The sequence below is a fragment of the Polypterus senegalus genome, chromosome 17 (assembly GCF_016835505.1).
Source record: "Polypterus senegalus isolate Bchr_013 chromosome 17, ASM1683550v1, whole genome shotgun sequence".
Taxonomy (NCBI): domain Eukaryota; kingdom Metazoa; phylum Chordata; class Cladistia; order Polypteriformes; family Polypteridae; genus Polypterus; species Polypterus senegalus.
Window position 1 is genome coordinate 81,476,556 of NC_053170.1, and position 15,698 is coordinate 81,492,253.

At 37.9% G+C, this 15,698-nt stretch overlaps 1 protein-coding gene across 5 annotated transcripts in view; it reads left to right on the plus strand.

Annotated features, from left to right (window-relative positions):
- Positions 1-15,698, plus strand: part of LOC120517236 (septin-9-like) — a 36,387-nt gene that overhangs the window by 14,351 nt on the left and 6,338 nt on the right. For 3 of the 5 annotated variants that reach the window (XM_039739419.1, XM_039739421.1, XM_039739420.1), the window contains 5 exons: positions 12,914-13,075; positions 13,888-14,016; positions 14,167-14,248; positions 14,557-14,694; positions 15,299-15,416. In XM_039739419.1, coding sequence (XP_039595353.1) covers positions 12,914-13,075; positions 13,888-14,016; positions 14,167-14,248; positions 14,557-14,694; positions 15,299-15,416 — 629 coding nt within the window. Of the gene's footprint in view, positions 1-4,440; positions 4,540-12,079; positions 12,179-12,913; positions 13,076-13,887; positions 14,017-14,166; positions 14,249-14,556; positions 14,695-15,298; positions 15,417-15,698 lie in introns of those variants that run through there. The other 2 variants (XM_039739423.1, XM_039739422.1) reach the window with 2 other exon arrangements.

Genomic DNA, 15,698 nt, shown 5'->3' on the forward strand with positions numbered 1-15,698 from the left:
GAAGCTGTTCACTGATTTTTAGGGTGCCGCAGAGATGTATAAGATACAGGGGATCCATAACAGAATATCAGTCTGTTAATAAATGATGGCATGTTACATGTAATTCTAACTGAGCCCAATAGACGTGCACAATAGAACACACTGAAACTAAATTCCAGGGTGCACATGTGGTCTGATGTCAGTCATGGCTTTCTTTGCACTTATTAAGTCAAAAGCCTGTAGTTGAAATGTACTGGTCAAAAAAATCTTTATTTGAAACACCTTATGGACCACAGATGATGAGTGAAAAACATTTCACTTTACTTCTCAGTTGTTTGCATTTTGTTACTATATAAAGAGATTCCCTACACTTTACATACCTCAGCAGAATACTGTTGTTGACAAATCACCTTTGGTTTGGAAAGATCATTTGGTATAAGACAATACAAGCATCATGCAGTGGTTGAGTTGGCTGTATCTCTACTGAACATCAGATGACATTTCTTGGTATCTTAAAAAAACTGAGACTAAAGTCTGCAAATCGATGAAAAACTAAACCTGCTGATGAAATTTTATATTCATTTAATGTTTAAACTTATTTCTTGTTTTCATTGTTTTCTTTGTTTTACCTTAATAGCTGAAAATACCTTATATTGTGAAAATAATATGGTGCCATAATAATATCTTTAAATACTTCCCCTCCTTCTCTCTCCCTCACAACAGAGAGTTGGAAAATCAGACCCTATTTGTTAATAATATTTGAAATGGCATACTGTGCTCTGATGGCTATCAAGTATAATTTTAAGCTATGACATTACACATTCTCTCTCTCTCTACCTCTCTAAAAATAAATGTGAATATACACTCACTGAGCAAATTATTGTAATACTATGTAGTGCCTCCTTTTGCTCTCTTCATGGGATAGATTCCATGACATGTTGGAAAAATTTCTTTGAGATTCTGGTCCATGTTGATATGATCGCATCACACAATTTCTGCAGATTTGTCAGCTACACATTCATGCTGCAGATCTCCCGTTCTACCTCAACCTAAAGATGTTTCATTGGATTTGGATACGGTAACTGGGAAGGCCACTGAAGAGCACTGAACTCATTGTCATGTTTATTAAACCAATTTGAAGTGACATCTGCTTTGTGACACGGTACATCATCAGGCTGGAACTAGTCATTAGAAGATGGGCAAATTGTGGCCATGAACGGATGCACATGGACAGCAACAATACTCAGATGTGACAGTCATGTAATAACTGATTGGTAATAACAGACTGCGGTGGGCTGGCACCCTGCCCAGGATTGGTTCCTGCCTTGTGCCCTGTGTCAGCTGGGATTGGCTCCAGCAGACCCCCGTGACCCTGTATTCGGATTCAGCGGGTTAGAAAATGGTTGGATGGATAATAACAGACTAAAGTGTGCCTAGACAATATTCTCCACACCCTTACACCACCACCAGCCAGGACTGCACACAAGGTGGGTTGGTTGTATGGATTCATACTGCTGGTACCAAGTTCTGACCCTACCACCTGTGTGTCTCATCGGAAATCGAGATTCATCAGACCAGGCTACATTTTTCAAGTCTTTAGCTCTCCACTTTTGGTGACACTGAGGCGTCTGCATCCTGCATCTGTTCTTGTCTGATAGGAGTGGAACCCAACATGTTCTTCTGCAGTTGTAGCCCATCTGCCTCAAGGTTTCATAGTTGCACTCTGAGATGCTCTTCTGATCACCACAGTTGTACAAAGTGGTTCTGAGCCTTTCTGTTTTTTGTACCATTCTGAGTATAAATTCTAAAGACTGTTGTGGGTGACAATCCGGGGAGATCAGTAGTAATAGAAATAATCAATCCAACCTGTATGCCACTAACAATCATGCCACAGCTGAAATCACTAAAATTAAATTTTTTCTCCATTCTGGTGTTTGCTATGAGAATTTATTGAAGCTCCTGACCTGTATCTGCATGATTTTGTGCTGCTGCCAGATGATTAGATAATTGCATTGACAAGCAGGGTGCAGGTGTTCTTAATAATTAGTGCACATTTTTTAATGGCATGCAAAAGTTTGGGCACACTTGCTTAAAATGCCCGTTACTGTGAATAGTTAAATGAGCAGAAGATGAACTGATCACCAAAAGACATAAAGATAAACAGGGCACAATTCTTTAATATTTTAAGCAAGATTACATTTTTATTACCATCATTCAAAGGTACAAAACACCAAAAAAATGAAAAGGGCCTGAAGAAAAGTTTGGGCACCTGACATGGTCAGTATTTAGTAAGCCCTCCTGCCTTTGACAAGTATCACAGCTTGTAACCGCTTTTTGTAGCCAGCTAAGAGTCTTTCATTTCTTACTTTCAGGGTATTGTCACCCATTCGTTCTTGCAAAAGACGTCAAATTCTGCAAGATTCTTGGGCTGTCTTGCATGTCCTGCTCTTTTGAGATCTATCCACAGGTTTTCAGTGATTCTTAGGTCAGGAGACTGTGAGGGCCATGGCAAAACCGTCAGCTTGCACCTCTTGAGGTATTCTATTGTAGGTTTCAGATCATTATCTTGTTGTAGGAGCCATCCTCATTTTAACTTTGACTTTTTCTACAGATGGTGTGATGTTTGCTTCCAGAATTTGCCAGTATTTATTTGAATCCATTCTTCCCTCTACCATGACATGTTCCCTGCGCCGCTGGCTGCAACACAAACCCAAAGCGTGATCAATCCACCCCCATGCTTAGCAGTTGAAGACGTGTTCTTTTCCGAGAATTCAGCATCATTTTTTTCTCCAAACATACCTTTGCACATTGTGGGCAAAAAATTCTATTTTGAATTCATCAGTCCACAGGACTTATTTCCAAAATGCATCAGGCTTGTTTAGGCGTTCATATGCAAACTTCGAGTGCTGAATTTTGGAGCTAGAATGCAGGAAAGGTTTTTTTCTGCTGACTCTACCCTGAAAATCATATTTGTTCAGGTGTCGCTGCACAGTAGAACAGCACTGCAGAGTCTTCTAAATCTCCCAGAAAGTCTTTTGCCATCAAATAATGGTTTTATTTGCCATTTCTTAATAACATTACAAACTAAGGAAACAGCTACCTAAAAACACTTTCCTATCTTCTTATAGCCTTCTCCTGCTTTATGAGCTTTAATTACTTTATTTTTCAGAGCTCTAGGCAGCTGCTTAGAGCCCATGGCTGCTAATTGTGGGGACAAGGTTTGAGGAGTCAGAGAATTTATACAGCTTTGCAGTTTGCATCACCTGGGGTTTCCTAACAATGACTGTGAATAAGCCATAGCTGTAATGAGCTAATTAAGGTCTGAGACCACCTTGAGAAAAAAATTCCTGAGATCTCAAATATCTTGGGGTGCCCAAACATTTTCATGGTGCTCTTTCTCTTTTGTCCACTGTACAATTGTTCAAAACAAAAACAATACACTAATCTTGCAAAAAAATTCTGAAAAGAAATGTGTCATCTTTAACTTTATGCCTTTTGGTGATCAGTTTATCTTCTTCTAACTTAACTATTCACAGTAACAGTCATTTTAAGCAAAGGTGCCCAAACTTTTGCATGCCACTGAAAATATAGTGTATGCCACTCTTAATCTCAGGTGCTGTTTCTGTGTCTTTTTCTGGCTATCCATAAGCCTATTGCACACTCTTGCTGTCCTCACACTACTCGTCATTCTTATTTAGTGCCAGTTCAAGTTTAAACAACTACAGTACTAAGCTTTGACACTGCATACTAAGTTTTTCGATGGTACCCTCAGAACAGCTAGGTGGGGCCTCAACAATGGTTCAACCACCCCCAACAAGTCCACCCCTGCTGAGCTTGTTACAGCACTGTTGTTCCAATCCATCCCTCTACAGTATCCAGTAATGGAATAAGAAGGTATGTGTATGAAAGGGCATTGCGATAGACTGAGGTCAGACCTGGGCTTGTGCCTAAAATGTGCCTGATTTTCTTTCCAGAAAGCAAACCTTTCCTACAGCTTGCATGAGAACGATGCCACTCGCATGCACAAGTAATTCTTCTAAATGAGAAATCAGTGTTTAGACCACGATTGGATTTGAGAGTTCCCGTCCACTCTAAGTAAACACTGATTGGATGTTGTTCATGCCTGTCTAAAGAACTCTTTTTGCTAAGTGGCTCAAAGTGTGCAGGTGGCCCCTCCCACTTATTTGAGAGCGGCTGCTTTTAGAGTTTAGACTTAATCCCTAAGAAGTCAGCTCTCAAGAGCGATAACATTGATAATTCTGTCTCGCTGCTGCTGTACAATTTTAATGCAAAATACGATTGGAAAACTAGATGTAATTGGTTTCGCACTACATAGGAGCTTCTGACATCAGCGTTCAATCTGTGAAAATGACCGCGCTCTCTGTGACGTCATTTTTTCTAACCTGCGCCGTGCAGCGGTGTGTACCTTCAAATAATCTGTCCCGTGGGCGGAGCTTTCGCCCTGGAAAGGAGTGTGTCCCGTTCGTGCGCGCTCCCCATTAAGCGCAAGTTTAGCGGTTCTGAGTTGAGAGCGGAGAGCTGGCCAGAAGAGCAGCAGAGGTAGTTGGGGTTGTTATTTTCTTATCATCACATTTAATAAATGAGGGAGAAGGTAGTACGGACACAGAGTGTGTGTTTTATAGTTAACAACCCTGTGCAGGTAGGAGTCACGTTTCCAGAGCTCAGAATTGTTTGCTGTTATCATTCAAGTGGCTTCGCTTCGGTGTATGAGGATGGGGTTTTTCTGGAAGTGTAGGGGACCTACTCCAGGATATTGTATCTGATTATTATAAGAGATCATCTAGTATTGATCTTTTTAGCTGCTAATGAAAATACGTACAGAAAGAAACAGTGTGCTTCTTTAAAAAAGAAAAAAAAAAAAACCCTCATCCTTGCCAGCTCAAATCAAAAACCATAATTTTTCCATTGTGAAACCTTGACAATTCTTTTAAAAACGAGCCACGCAGACAAAGGTAAAAATGAAATACGTACTAATGAGTTGCCGCTGCATAACTGTCTCGTCCATCCGTGAGCACATTAGCAAGCAATTACCTAAATAACCAATCCATTTTAAAAAGGGGCAGAATTAATATAGAGCAAGCGTATTTACGAAAATTAATTCATCCCTCGGTATAAAGTTTATGTTAAATTCCTGTAAAAAGTGAACAAAACGTTAGAAATTTTGGATTACCATGATTTTATCTATCTATCTAAGGGTAAAAGCTGCAAGTAACACCCTGTTTGTTGAGTCCAATTAAAAGCAGGAATTTGTTGGATAAAAAGCTTTAAACTTTTCCCTCTTTTGAATTTGTAAGTCCGTTGTTAAGGAGTGATGACTGGTTACTGTTTTCATTTAGCCCTTTAAAGGGGCCTAACTTTATGTAGATTCAGATTTTTGCCTGAAGTACTTGTGGTTAACTGCAGAAGGATTATGGAAATATGCTAGTTCACTTATTTTCTGGTATACTCATAAATGTCGTGACATTTGATACCAGCATTCTGAAACCTGCTCATTCCATTTTTTGGTTACAGGAAGAGCCAGAGGGTATCCTGGCAGTTTAATGTACTACCCCTTTAAATCTAAGTAGCCCAAACAAATCTCTACTGAGCTACTGTTTTCTTTTAGCAAGACTAGTCAATGTAGGAATTAAACTTCCCAAGCAAATCTGTAAATGCAGTACTTGAAATAACTGAATTCACTGCATAAACCAATGGTAGACAAGCTCAGCTTGCATGTTGTGGGTATGGGTTCAAGAGTGTGTCTTGCTAAATGCACCCACCTCCCACATATTTCCTTCTGAAAATGTAGCAGCATATTTTATATAATGCCTTTTTCTCTATTTACTTTTACAGGCAAATGCACTTTACTGTAATTGTACCTCATTGCAAGCATCAAAGGTGCAATTCAGTTACATTCCTTTCAGCCATCTATCACAGGCCTAGGTCGTTGACTTCAGAAAGTCTAATCAGTAGCTAATTCAGTCCTGCATGGCATGTCTTGCATTGCCTGCCTGCTTTATTTACCCATTTCTGTGGTGAAAAATTCCTGAAATTGTCGCTCTTTGCTAGGAAATAGTTCAAATATAGTTTTGCTTACATAGATAACATTTTAGATTAAAATGCCATTTAAAGGGTGTTAAGTTTGATTATTTAAGCACAGCTCAGTGAATGCATTTTTTCAATCATATGTAGGTGAAAACAGCAGTGTGATGGTTGGTTTTTTGCCTTGGTGAGGTCTAAACAATTTTTTAGAAATTCAGAACACAATTCCTTAATATAAGATCACACAGATCCACACCAGTTATTCTCCAAAATAACACAGTAATTTAATAATAGTAAAGACTTCATCATAATTTGTGAATGAATATTTGGTTAAGTCAATTTTTGCATCTGTTGAGAGTATAAAAACCCAAATTTATAGTCACTTTTACATAAAATGACAAAGTATTGTGGCCATATTTTTCTTACTAATCATATTGTCTGTCATATTTTCCAGTTTGAAACTCAGTTAGTTTTGTATGTGGCAACATTTTATGTTAGTAAGAAATCTTAAAAAAAAAAAAAAAAAGAAAATACTGCTTGTTGAAGTGCATGATTTATACTGGTCAAAAACAATTGCCTTACATTTGGCATCTATTAAAATAATTAATTGTTAAAATAATTGCTACATTTTCTGGATAAAACCACAGAGTTAAGAGGGACTGTGAATAAAAGAAGTAATTGCATTTTCACTTTCTTACTTGTGTGTCTGACAATATCATTCACACAAATGAGAAATGATTGAACTGTGTGCGTGGTTATGTGGGCAGGACTTTTCCAAATCTCTTTGCATAAGCTCTTGTCTCGCGGGGTTTGAAATTTTCTCTCACGGGATTTCACTTTCACCAAACAACAAATCTTTTGATTCTCGCGGATACGCCTCTTCTTTGAGAAGAAACACTACTTTTTCCCTGATGGCAACACGAATTAGACGATCTACGATTCTCCGACTTAGTTTAAATCCGAACAATATATTCAATCTCTTTTCGCTGTTCCGTTATTACACCGAGTAATAATTTCCGTTTTTTTTTTTTTGCGCTTATGCGATCTTTACAGTCATTTTTTTGAGACCTTCGAATTTTCATACTTCCATTACCTTTAACCTGCTCTGCATGTGTACCGTGCCAACATTTTTGAATTCTTTACGATGTTCTACTTTGTCATCTCCTCTTTGTCTTTTATTTCCGGCCCTGGCCATGGTTAAATCTCTTGGCACAAAGTCTCGTCTCGTGGGATGTGAAAGTATCTCTCTGAGAAAATCACGTCTTCGAAGATATACAAACACACACAGGGCGAGTCAAAGTTATGTTAACACTAATGGATTTTTTTTTATGTTGATCACTCCTTTCCAGGTTGATGGTTTGGTTGTAGTGGACCATAGCCATGGCCTCCACACTTCCCTGATTTGACACCCTGTGATTTCTGGTTATGGGATATGGTGAAAAAGCACGTGTGTATAGCAGGAAAATTCATGATATCAATGACCTGAAGGACAAAATCTGGACTGTGATATTATCTGTTCCCCATTAAATGTGTCTCCAGGCTTTAAATGGTACTCGTTTGTTTTTTTTGTGTTGAACATGATGGTAAACAGGTTGAGACATTCCTGTAAATCATCTTGCACATACTGTATGAAGTATGTTTTGTGAATAAATTGTTTCCGCCATTCAAATGTTAACATAATTTAAACTCGCACTGTATATAAGTACTGTATCTAGAGTTTGGCAAAAAAAAGCTTGACACAGACCCAGTTGTGATATGGGAAACAATTTTGTGGTCAGATGAGACAAAGAGAGCTTTTTTTTGGCTCAAATATACAGCTCAAAAAATACCATTGCTACAGTTAAGTATAAAGCTGGCAGCATTGTGGTGTAGAGCTGCTTTTTGTCAGTAAGTACTGGGCATCTTGTGGAACTAGAAAGAACCTGTTTCAGTCCGTTTATATATAAAAAAAACTTGTGTAAATGTTCACCTTTCAGCTGAACAATGATCTCAAACACAAAGCAATAAAACCTTGGAATGGCCCGAGAATAAAAAGTTGAATGTCCTTCAGTTGCCTGGTCAAAGACCTGATCTCAATCTGACTGAGAATCTTTGGCACTATATAGAAAATTGCAGTGCTTGAGCATCATTAAACTCAACTGAACAGCCTAAGCGTAATTCTGCGGAGAAGAATATGCCAAAATTGTGGTACAGTGAACAATGTGCAAAGCTGGTGCATGCATACAACAACGGACTTAAAGATAGTTCTAAAAAATAAAGTATAGAGATGGAATACTTCTGCAAGCGGATCATTTTCTTTTTTCAAGATTTTTTTCTAACGTAAGAATGCCACATTAAGAAAACACATTGATTTTTGAATGCTTTAAAATAAAAATATAACAAGTAGCATTTCAGTGTTGATTTTTTTATTTCTGTAAAATTGGCGAATTGGTCAAGGGACTGAACTCTTTTTCATATCACTAATATAAATACTGTGTATACACACACAATATAGGTGCATTGGAATTCTTTCTCATTGCCCTTCTCCTAGGCATTTTGCAGTATGCCAGGTTAACTGGAAAAGAAAGTATAATTTTTCAAATTGCAGTGAGCCCAGGCTGTTTGAAAAATATTAGCTTCCTGTTAAGTTAGCCTGGCTCATTTCATGTCATGGCTAATTACAATGAGATGGATTTTCCAAATTGTTCACTACAACATATCAATGCATTTGAAGTATTTTGCTTATAAAGGATATACAGTATGTGATGTTTATTTCAGTTAAGCGATTTAATGAAAATATTGCTGCAGTATACATCACAAATATTACTACAACGTTCTTAGTGTTCTTGTGAAAGTCTTTGCTGCCTTAAATTTGCAGTTGAGTTTTTTCACCCAGCAGTGAGGGTTCTGTTTTGCAGACTGTATTGATATGTGGGCTATGTGTCTATATAATACTACCAGTTGCTTTATCAATAACAAAATAAAACCAATAACTTTGGAATAAGAATAATAATCCTCAAACATACAATATAATAGAAGATTAAGTTGGAAGAATGATGATAAACTGAAATCACCAGGTCCATTGTTAACACAAATATTCAGAACTGTGGCTTTTTTTTGAGTTCATATGATATTTCCATTCATCCATTATCCAACCTGCTATATCCTAACTACAGGGTCACGGGGGGTCTGCTGGAGTCATATGAGATTTGTACCAGTAAAATAATTGTATCTTTTCAATTCTATTCATATATATTTGAATATTTGCCTAAAGTAGCTTCTGCAGCCTGAAAAGTGAAAGATGCAGCAAGCAGAAGCCAATTAGGTATCAATACACTTCTAAGGAAAGTATAATATCTATCAAAAGGACAAAAATGTATTCTGCTGAAATTGGTCAATCATACATGGTAAAGTGCACATCAGGGTAACATAAATATATTCTGAATTTAGCTCTTACTTGTTTTAGTTTAAGTGGCCCTGGCTTACCGCACTGGTTGTTGAGAGTTGTTTGTCTGTGTAGGACTTCTTTGCAGCCATTCAGCACCAGAGGCTCATTCCTGCTTATCTCTGTAATCTTGCTTTGCTTGACATCTTCTTTCCTGTTTTTACTTTCAACCTCAGTATTTAAAACAACCCCTGTTGTGAAATATAGCAGAAAACAATTCACCTTTGTACAGGACACTTTCCAGTAACATGCTTGGATCAAAATCCACTTAATAAATATAATTACAATGGCTATAAAAAGTGTAAAACACCATATAGAATGTACATGTGACTATTAATTGTGATAAAATACAGTAAGTAAATGGTTTTGTATAAATATAATAGAAGTCACTTGTCAAAGTCGAGAGTAGAAAAAAATCTCCAGACTACACGGATCTCATAATAAATTTGTCACTGTAGCCCAGTGTCATTAGTGAAAGACAAGTCAAATTTTGTCTGATCTAGGTGAACTGGGTCCCCAGTCGTTTTCTAGACATGCTGTTATTCATGATTCTGACAGAATAAATTGAAGCTTTACAAATGGGTCTGGCTCTGATAATGCTAATGTCTCCTGTCCTCCCATTATTTAAAGCATCAGGGGTGCCAAGTGGCCCCTTATGACTCTGTGGAAATAGCGAAAAACGTTTGGTTAAAACTAATAACCAGAACTGTACTTTTTAATAACCACCTCACCAGCAGAAATAATAGGAGTCTGATGATCAAAGTCACTTCAGCCTCGATTTACAGTAATAGATTGTTCTTATTTTAAGCTAGGGATCTGCACTGGCAATTGGAAGGTTGCCGGTTCGAATCCTGTAAATGCCAAAAGGGACTCTGCTGTCTGTTGGGCCCTTGAGCAAGGCCCTTAACCTACAATTGCGGAGCGCTTTGAGTAGTGAGAAAAGCACTATATAAATGCAAAGAATTATTAACTAAAGGCTCAGCCTATTGTAATTTCTATCTTTGATGAATATATAAGAAGGCTGTAGAATCTATCATGTGATCTAGAGTTACAAGTAAGATACAATAAAGTGGGAGAAGGTCGTTCATGACCTTTAGTGTAAAGGAAGATTTTAATATGGGCTCTAAATGTAGCTGGGAATCCAGTGTAAGCACAGGTTTAGAAATGAAGGTTATTGTTTTATTAATAATTCTTATTCTGAAACTTAATATAGAGAAGCCATCAAAATTTGACTTGTCTGGCAGTGAAGCAATGCCATAGTCTGTTCTTCTTTAAATACTTTAACTAGCTTTTCAATATCGTATATTTTTGGAAAGTTAGTTTTTTTAATTATTTCCTTTATGAATTTAGCCAAACTAAACTTCAAGACTGTTGAATTATAAGTCTTTGTATGCCAAATTTCCACCTACTACAAGAATTTAATTTTTCAAAGATTAGTCATATTATATATTCACTTAGTGTTTCTTGTGACTTGTGGTAATGCAAAAATAGATAAAGAATTTGAAAAATGATAGGATTTACTAAGAATTATAATATATATATATTTTAATGAAATTCTAAAGGACAGCATGTTAGCATGTTCATTTAAGCTGCTGTCTCTCTGCACTGGAGTCCTGAATTCACAATCCAGCCTACCAGGTCAGGTCATGGTGTGGTGCTTTTATGGCTTCTTCATGTTTACATTGTGTGTGTGTGTGTTTTTGGTTTGTTTTTTTTTTTTGTCTCAACCTTTCCACTTCAGTAAATATCCATGCAGATTAATTTAATTAGCAGCCTCAGACACACCCTGTATTACTAACAGCTTTGTGTGCCTGCACCCTGTGATGGATTGACATCTTGCTATGGTTGGTTCCTGCCTTGTGTCTTGATCCTTTGAGAATGGCTTGCTTTATTAACTTATGCTTCCAGTTAGCACCTAAAGTCAAAGGCCTGAATAAGTATGTGGGGCCTAAGATGTACCTTTAATTCCAGTAAATAACTTGTTTTTGTCCTCCATAGAACATGTCAGAGCTGTGCTTTAGATATAAATGAAAGCATCATGAGACCGCTTGGTGTGTCCATTAGCAGTATATATTAGCAGAAACTCGCTGCTACTTTTTAACTGCAGTTCAAAGTCATCATGCACTCGTCAATCTGGTGTTTGCTCCTCTCCTTTTGGGGCCAGGCTGAACCACACCATGTTTTAAGTGGGCTACATCATTGCTTTTTTTTAACCTACTTTTTTCTCTGTTTCACAGCTCTCTACTAAAGCAAAGTTTCACAGTGCACACACAAAACTATCAGGCGTTCATTGGTTAAGGGTAGGTCAGATTATTAGCTTAAATATTTTTATTTGGGTAGACTATGATCCATACCCAATGTAATTTAATTGTGGCTGTAGATTTAAAATATTGCTCACAGAAAACTGTGCTCGGCTTACTATATTCGTTACAATATGAGAGCCAGCATTTTCTGCAAATGTCAGATTGCATGGCTATTTGGGAGGCTAAGGAAGGTAGAACTGAGGCTCCTGATGTCCAGAGGCTTTAGGTGAGCTGACTTTAAAAGGTAAAAACTGTGCTGCAACTTTAAAAGAGTTACGTGGTCGATTTGCTGGCGGCAACTCTTCCTGTTGAGAGCTTTGAAAGTTTCAGTTGGCTGTGTGCGCCAGCAAAGTGAGAGGCTTTAATTACACAAGCGGGAACTTGTGACTGAAGAAAGGCCAGCGTAAGAAGCAGGACTGACACGCGTGGGGTGAGAAAAAGTGTTCAAGCTAAATATTAGGAAAGCGAGGCCTTGGAAAGGTTCTTTGTTGGGTGGGGAGAGAAAATTGTGGCATTGAACGTGTGAGCTGACAAAGTGCAGTAAACAAGAGGCCCAAAGTGTGTATGGTGTAAGGTGAACTTTATCTATTAATGGGAATCTGCTGTCAGATGCCTTTACTTTTTCAAGATTGACAAGATTGTACTAGTGCACTTCCTGATTCCTCGTGGGTACTTTGTGTGCTCTCTCTCCCCCTCTCAGCTTGAGGTGTAACTATTGAGAGGCCCAGTAACCAGTTATCTAAAGCAGTGATCTTGATTGTTTTTTTTTCTTCCCCCTAAAGAATGAACTTCAGATGTCTTTTAGGATGACTTTAGTTTTATTTATGCTTTTAGTAGAAACTAAGTTGTGCATTTCGATATTGCAACAAAAGATACAATATGCTGTTAGAGAGTATAGAGTTCATGTTTACCAGCAATCCTAGAGAGATTTTTTTGTTTGTTCTATAAGTGATTTGTTGTAATATTAACTAAAGGTCCTTGACCCACTTGCGCCCTTAAATATTGAGAACCAGGATGCAAAAAGTAAAAAAAAAAAACTGCCTGTCACATTTTTGTGGTAAAGGATTGTTATCTGCAAAAGCTAACAGTTTATAAAGTAAAGAGTGGTGAAAGTGACCTGGTGCAACTTCACTTAATATCTTTTTTTTTCCTATCCTATGCCCAGCTGAATCTAACCAAAGAAGTGCCATGGCAGAACTCTCCAGAGAGTTACCCAGTCGACAAGTCCCTGCCACTGACTTCAGCTATGTAGGAATTGATTCTATCTTGGAGCAGATGAGAAGGAAGGCTATGAAACAGGGATTTGAATTCAACATTATGGTTGTAGGTGAGTAAATATACCTCCACAAATTCTCTTTTTTTTTGAGTATGTTATGTCTTTTGAATTTAGGTTCCTGTATCTTACTGTTTTCTTCGACCTGTTACTGGTTTCCTTTTTTGTGCTGAAGAGTAACATCTGGCAGCTGAGAGTTTGCAGTATACCAATTTGCCCTAAAAGGTCTGGAGTTTTAGTGCACGTTTATGGCGGCTATAGAAAACTCCCCTATGGAATGAGAAGGATCCGACCATTCATTTTGTTTACTGTAAACAATGGATGAAATCTGAGGAGCTGTACAAGCAGCCACTACTGTAGTGCAAAATATAAGACCTCAAGTAAGCAATATAAAATGTGTTCACATGGCAGCTGCTGGTACATGCTGCACTTAAGATTGTCGCCTTTCTCTTTTTGCCACTTGTCGAGGCTTAAGCTTATAGCCTGGGTTGGGAGCGAGGTCGGATTGGCTCAGAATGGCAAATGGTTGAGGTATGGCGAATGTAGAAACAGCTTGTAATCTCTGGTTTCTTCAGCCTGACAATAAAAGCCTTGTGAAATGAGAAGCCTGTCACAACAGCTGCATTTGCATTGTATGCTTAATTCCCATTTTAGCTAATCCTAGAACATAGAAAGTGTATTTTTTTTTTTTTAACAGCTCGCAGATTAGCTTGGACTTTTGGCAGTTGTGCATGTGTATACAAACCAGCAGAGTACTGGCACAAATATGGCTCTGTTTGTCTTTGAATTGTGAGTCATTGTGCGTGTTTGCATCAGTCGTTTCCTCATACTTGGTCTACCTTAGCCATTTCACTCTCTTTACATAGGGCAGAGTGGTCTTGGAAAATCAACTCTGATGAATACTCTCTTCAAGTCTAAAGTGAGCCGCAGGTCTGCCACAAGCACAATTGAGGAGAGAATCCCAAAAACAGTTGAAATTAAGTCAATCAGTCATGGTGAGTCCAAGAAAATTAACAGTGTAGCTCTGTGCTTTTTTGCAAGGTTCACAGTGAAGTTTTTTAAAACTGTAAAGTGTGTGAGAAATTTACAGAAATGTTACTTGTCACCACGAGTGTAACCCGCCAAGACACTGCTTTCTTTGTCAGATATCGAGGAGAAGGGCGTCCGCATGAAGTTGACTGTAATTGATACACCTGGATTTGGGGATCATATCAACAATGAAAACTGGTAAGTGTATCTCGGTTTCCAGTTTGGTCCAGTCTTATTCTCTGTGCGTCAGTAGAATATTATAATCAGAATTAGATCAAGTACAGTTGAATGTGTGTGCACTAGCCAGTACTGTATGTGTTTGTGTGGTATCATCCTTAGGTTCATATACTGTATGTGCATTTGATCAGGAGATGTTGCAGGTTGTGGCTATTAGGTGCTTTGGGAACCTACTGGTATATTTTTGCTAAGGTTATGTTGCTGGGGTAAATGTACTCATTTAGCTTTATCTCATTTTAATTTTTCATTATGTCTTTATGTCTGTATAGTTGGCAGCCAGTCATGGAGTTCATCAATGACCAGTATGCGCAATATCTGCAGGAAGAAATTAACATCAACCGAAAAAAACGGATACCAGACACCAGAGTGCATTGCTGTGTCTACTTCATTCCTCCTACAGGCCATTCGTAAGTACATTACAGCTGTTCACTTTGATGGCCACCCCAGTAGACAAACATATATGTAATAACATGTCAGTTCACTAGTATCGTGAATTCATTATCTGGTTTGACATCTTTTATTTGCAAGTCTTTGCTGCAATGTATTTGAATTTCATCGGTATAAGTTTTGTGGCTTGATGTTTCTATATTAATTAATAATAATGATTTTCGCTGGCCTTTTTTCATACTGCATGTCGCTTGTTAAGGTGTAGAATGTAGACAGTTATGGAAACACTGGTGTCTGCTTTTTAGTGGGTGGATGCTAGCTTGTATATCCTCTTCAACTAAACTTGTGAAAATTTTGCACCAGATGGTATCTGCCTACTATTACTACTTGAGTTTTACATTTGGGATTTAATTGTGTTTCTCCTTTGTTCACTATTAATCTTAACCTTTCCTGCGCTATGATACACACATGAACAATAATTCAACTAATCACACAAATCTTACGACCTGCTTTCTCTTTGGCAATTTCAATTACACCTCTCCGCTTGTTGCCTACCAGCTACGTGGTCTTCCTCCTCACAGTGCCCAGTAAGACGGGCTTGACTCCCTGTCTTGTTTGTTACAGGCTTCGTCCCCTAGATGTGGAGTTCATGAGGCGGCTCAGTAAAGTAGTGAACATTGTCCCAGTCATTGCTAAAGCGGACACCCTGACCCTGGAGGAGAGGGACGACTTTAAGAAAAAGGTAGCATATTAATTGCAGGACTTTCATTTCCAAAGAGAACAGTTTTAGAGAGGACAGAGAGCTCATCTCGTGGGCCATGGCGTCATAAGTATGTAGAAACTGTTTAGAATGTGATGTTGAAGACTAAGCAAGCTAGTTTGTAAGATATGGGGTATTTTGTATAACATTATCAGATTATTGAAATATTTTTGTTAACAACAATTTGTGTATTGTGTACATAATTTGCATATTTTTATCTTGTATCTAATTTGTTCATTAGAGTTCTAAGATACCTTGGCCAAA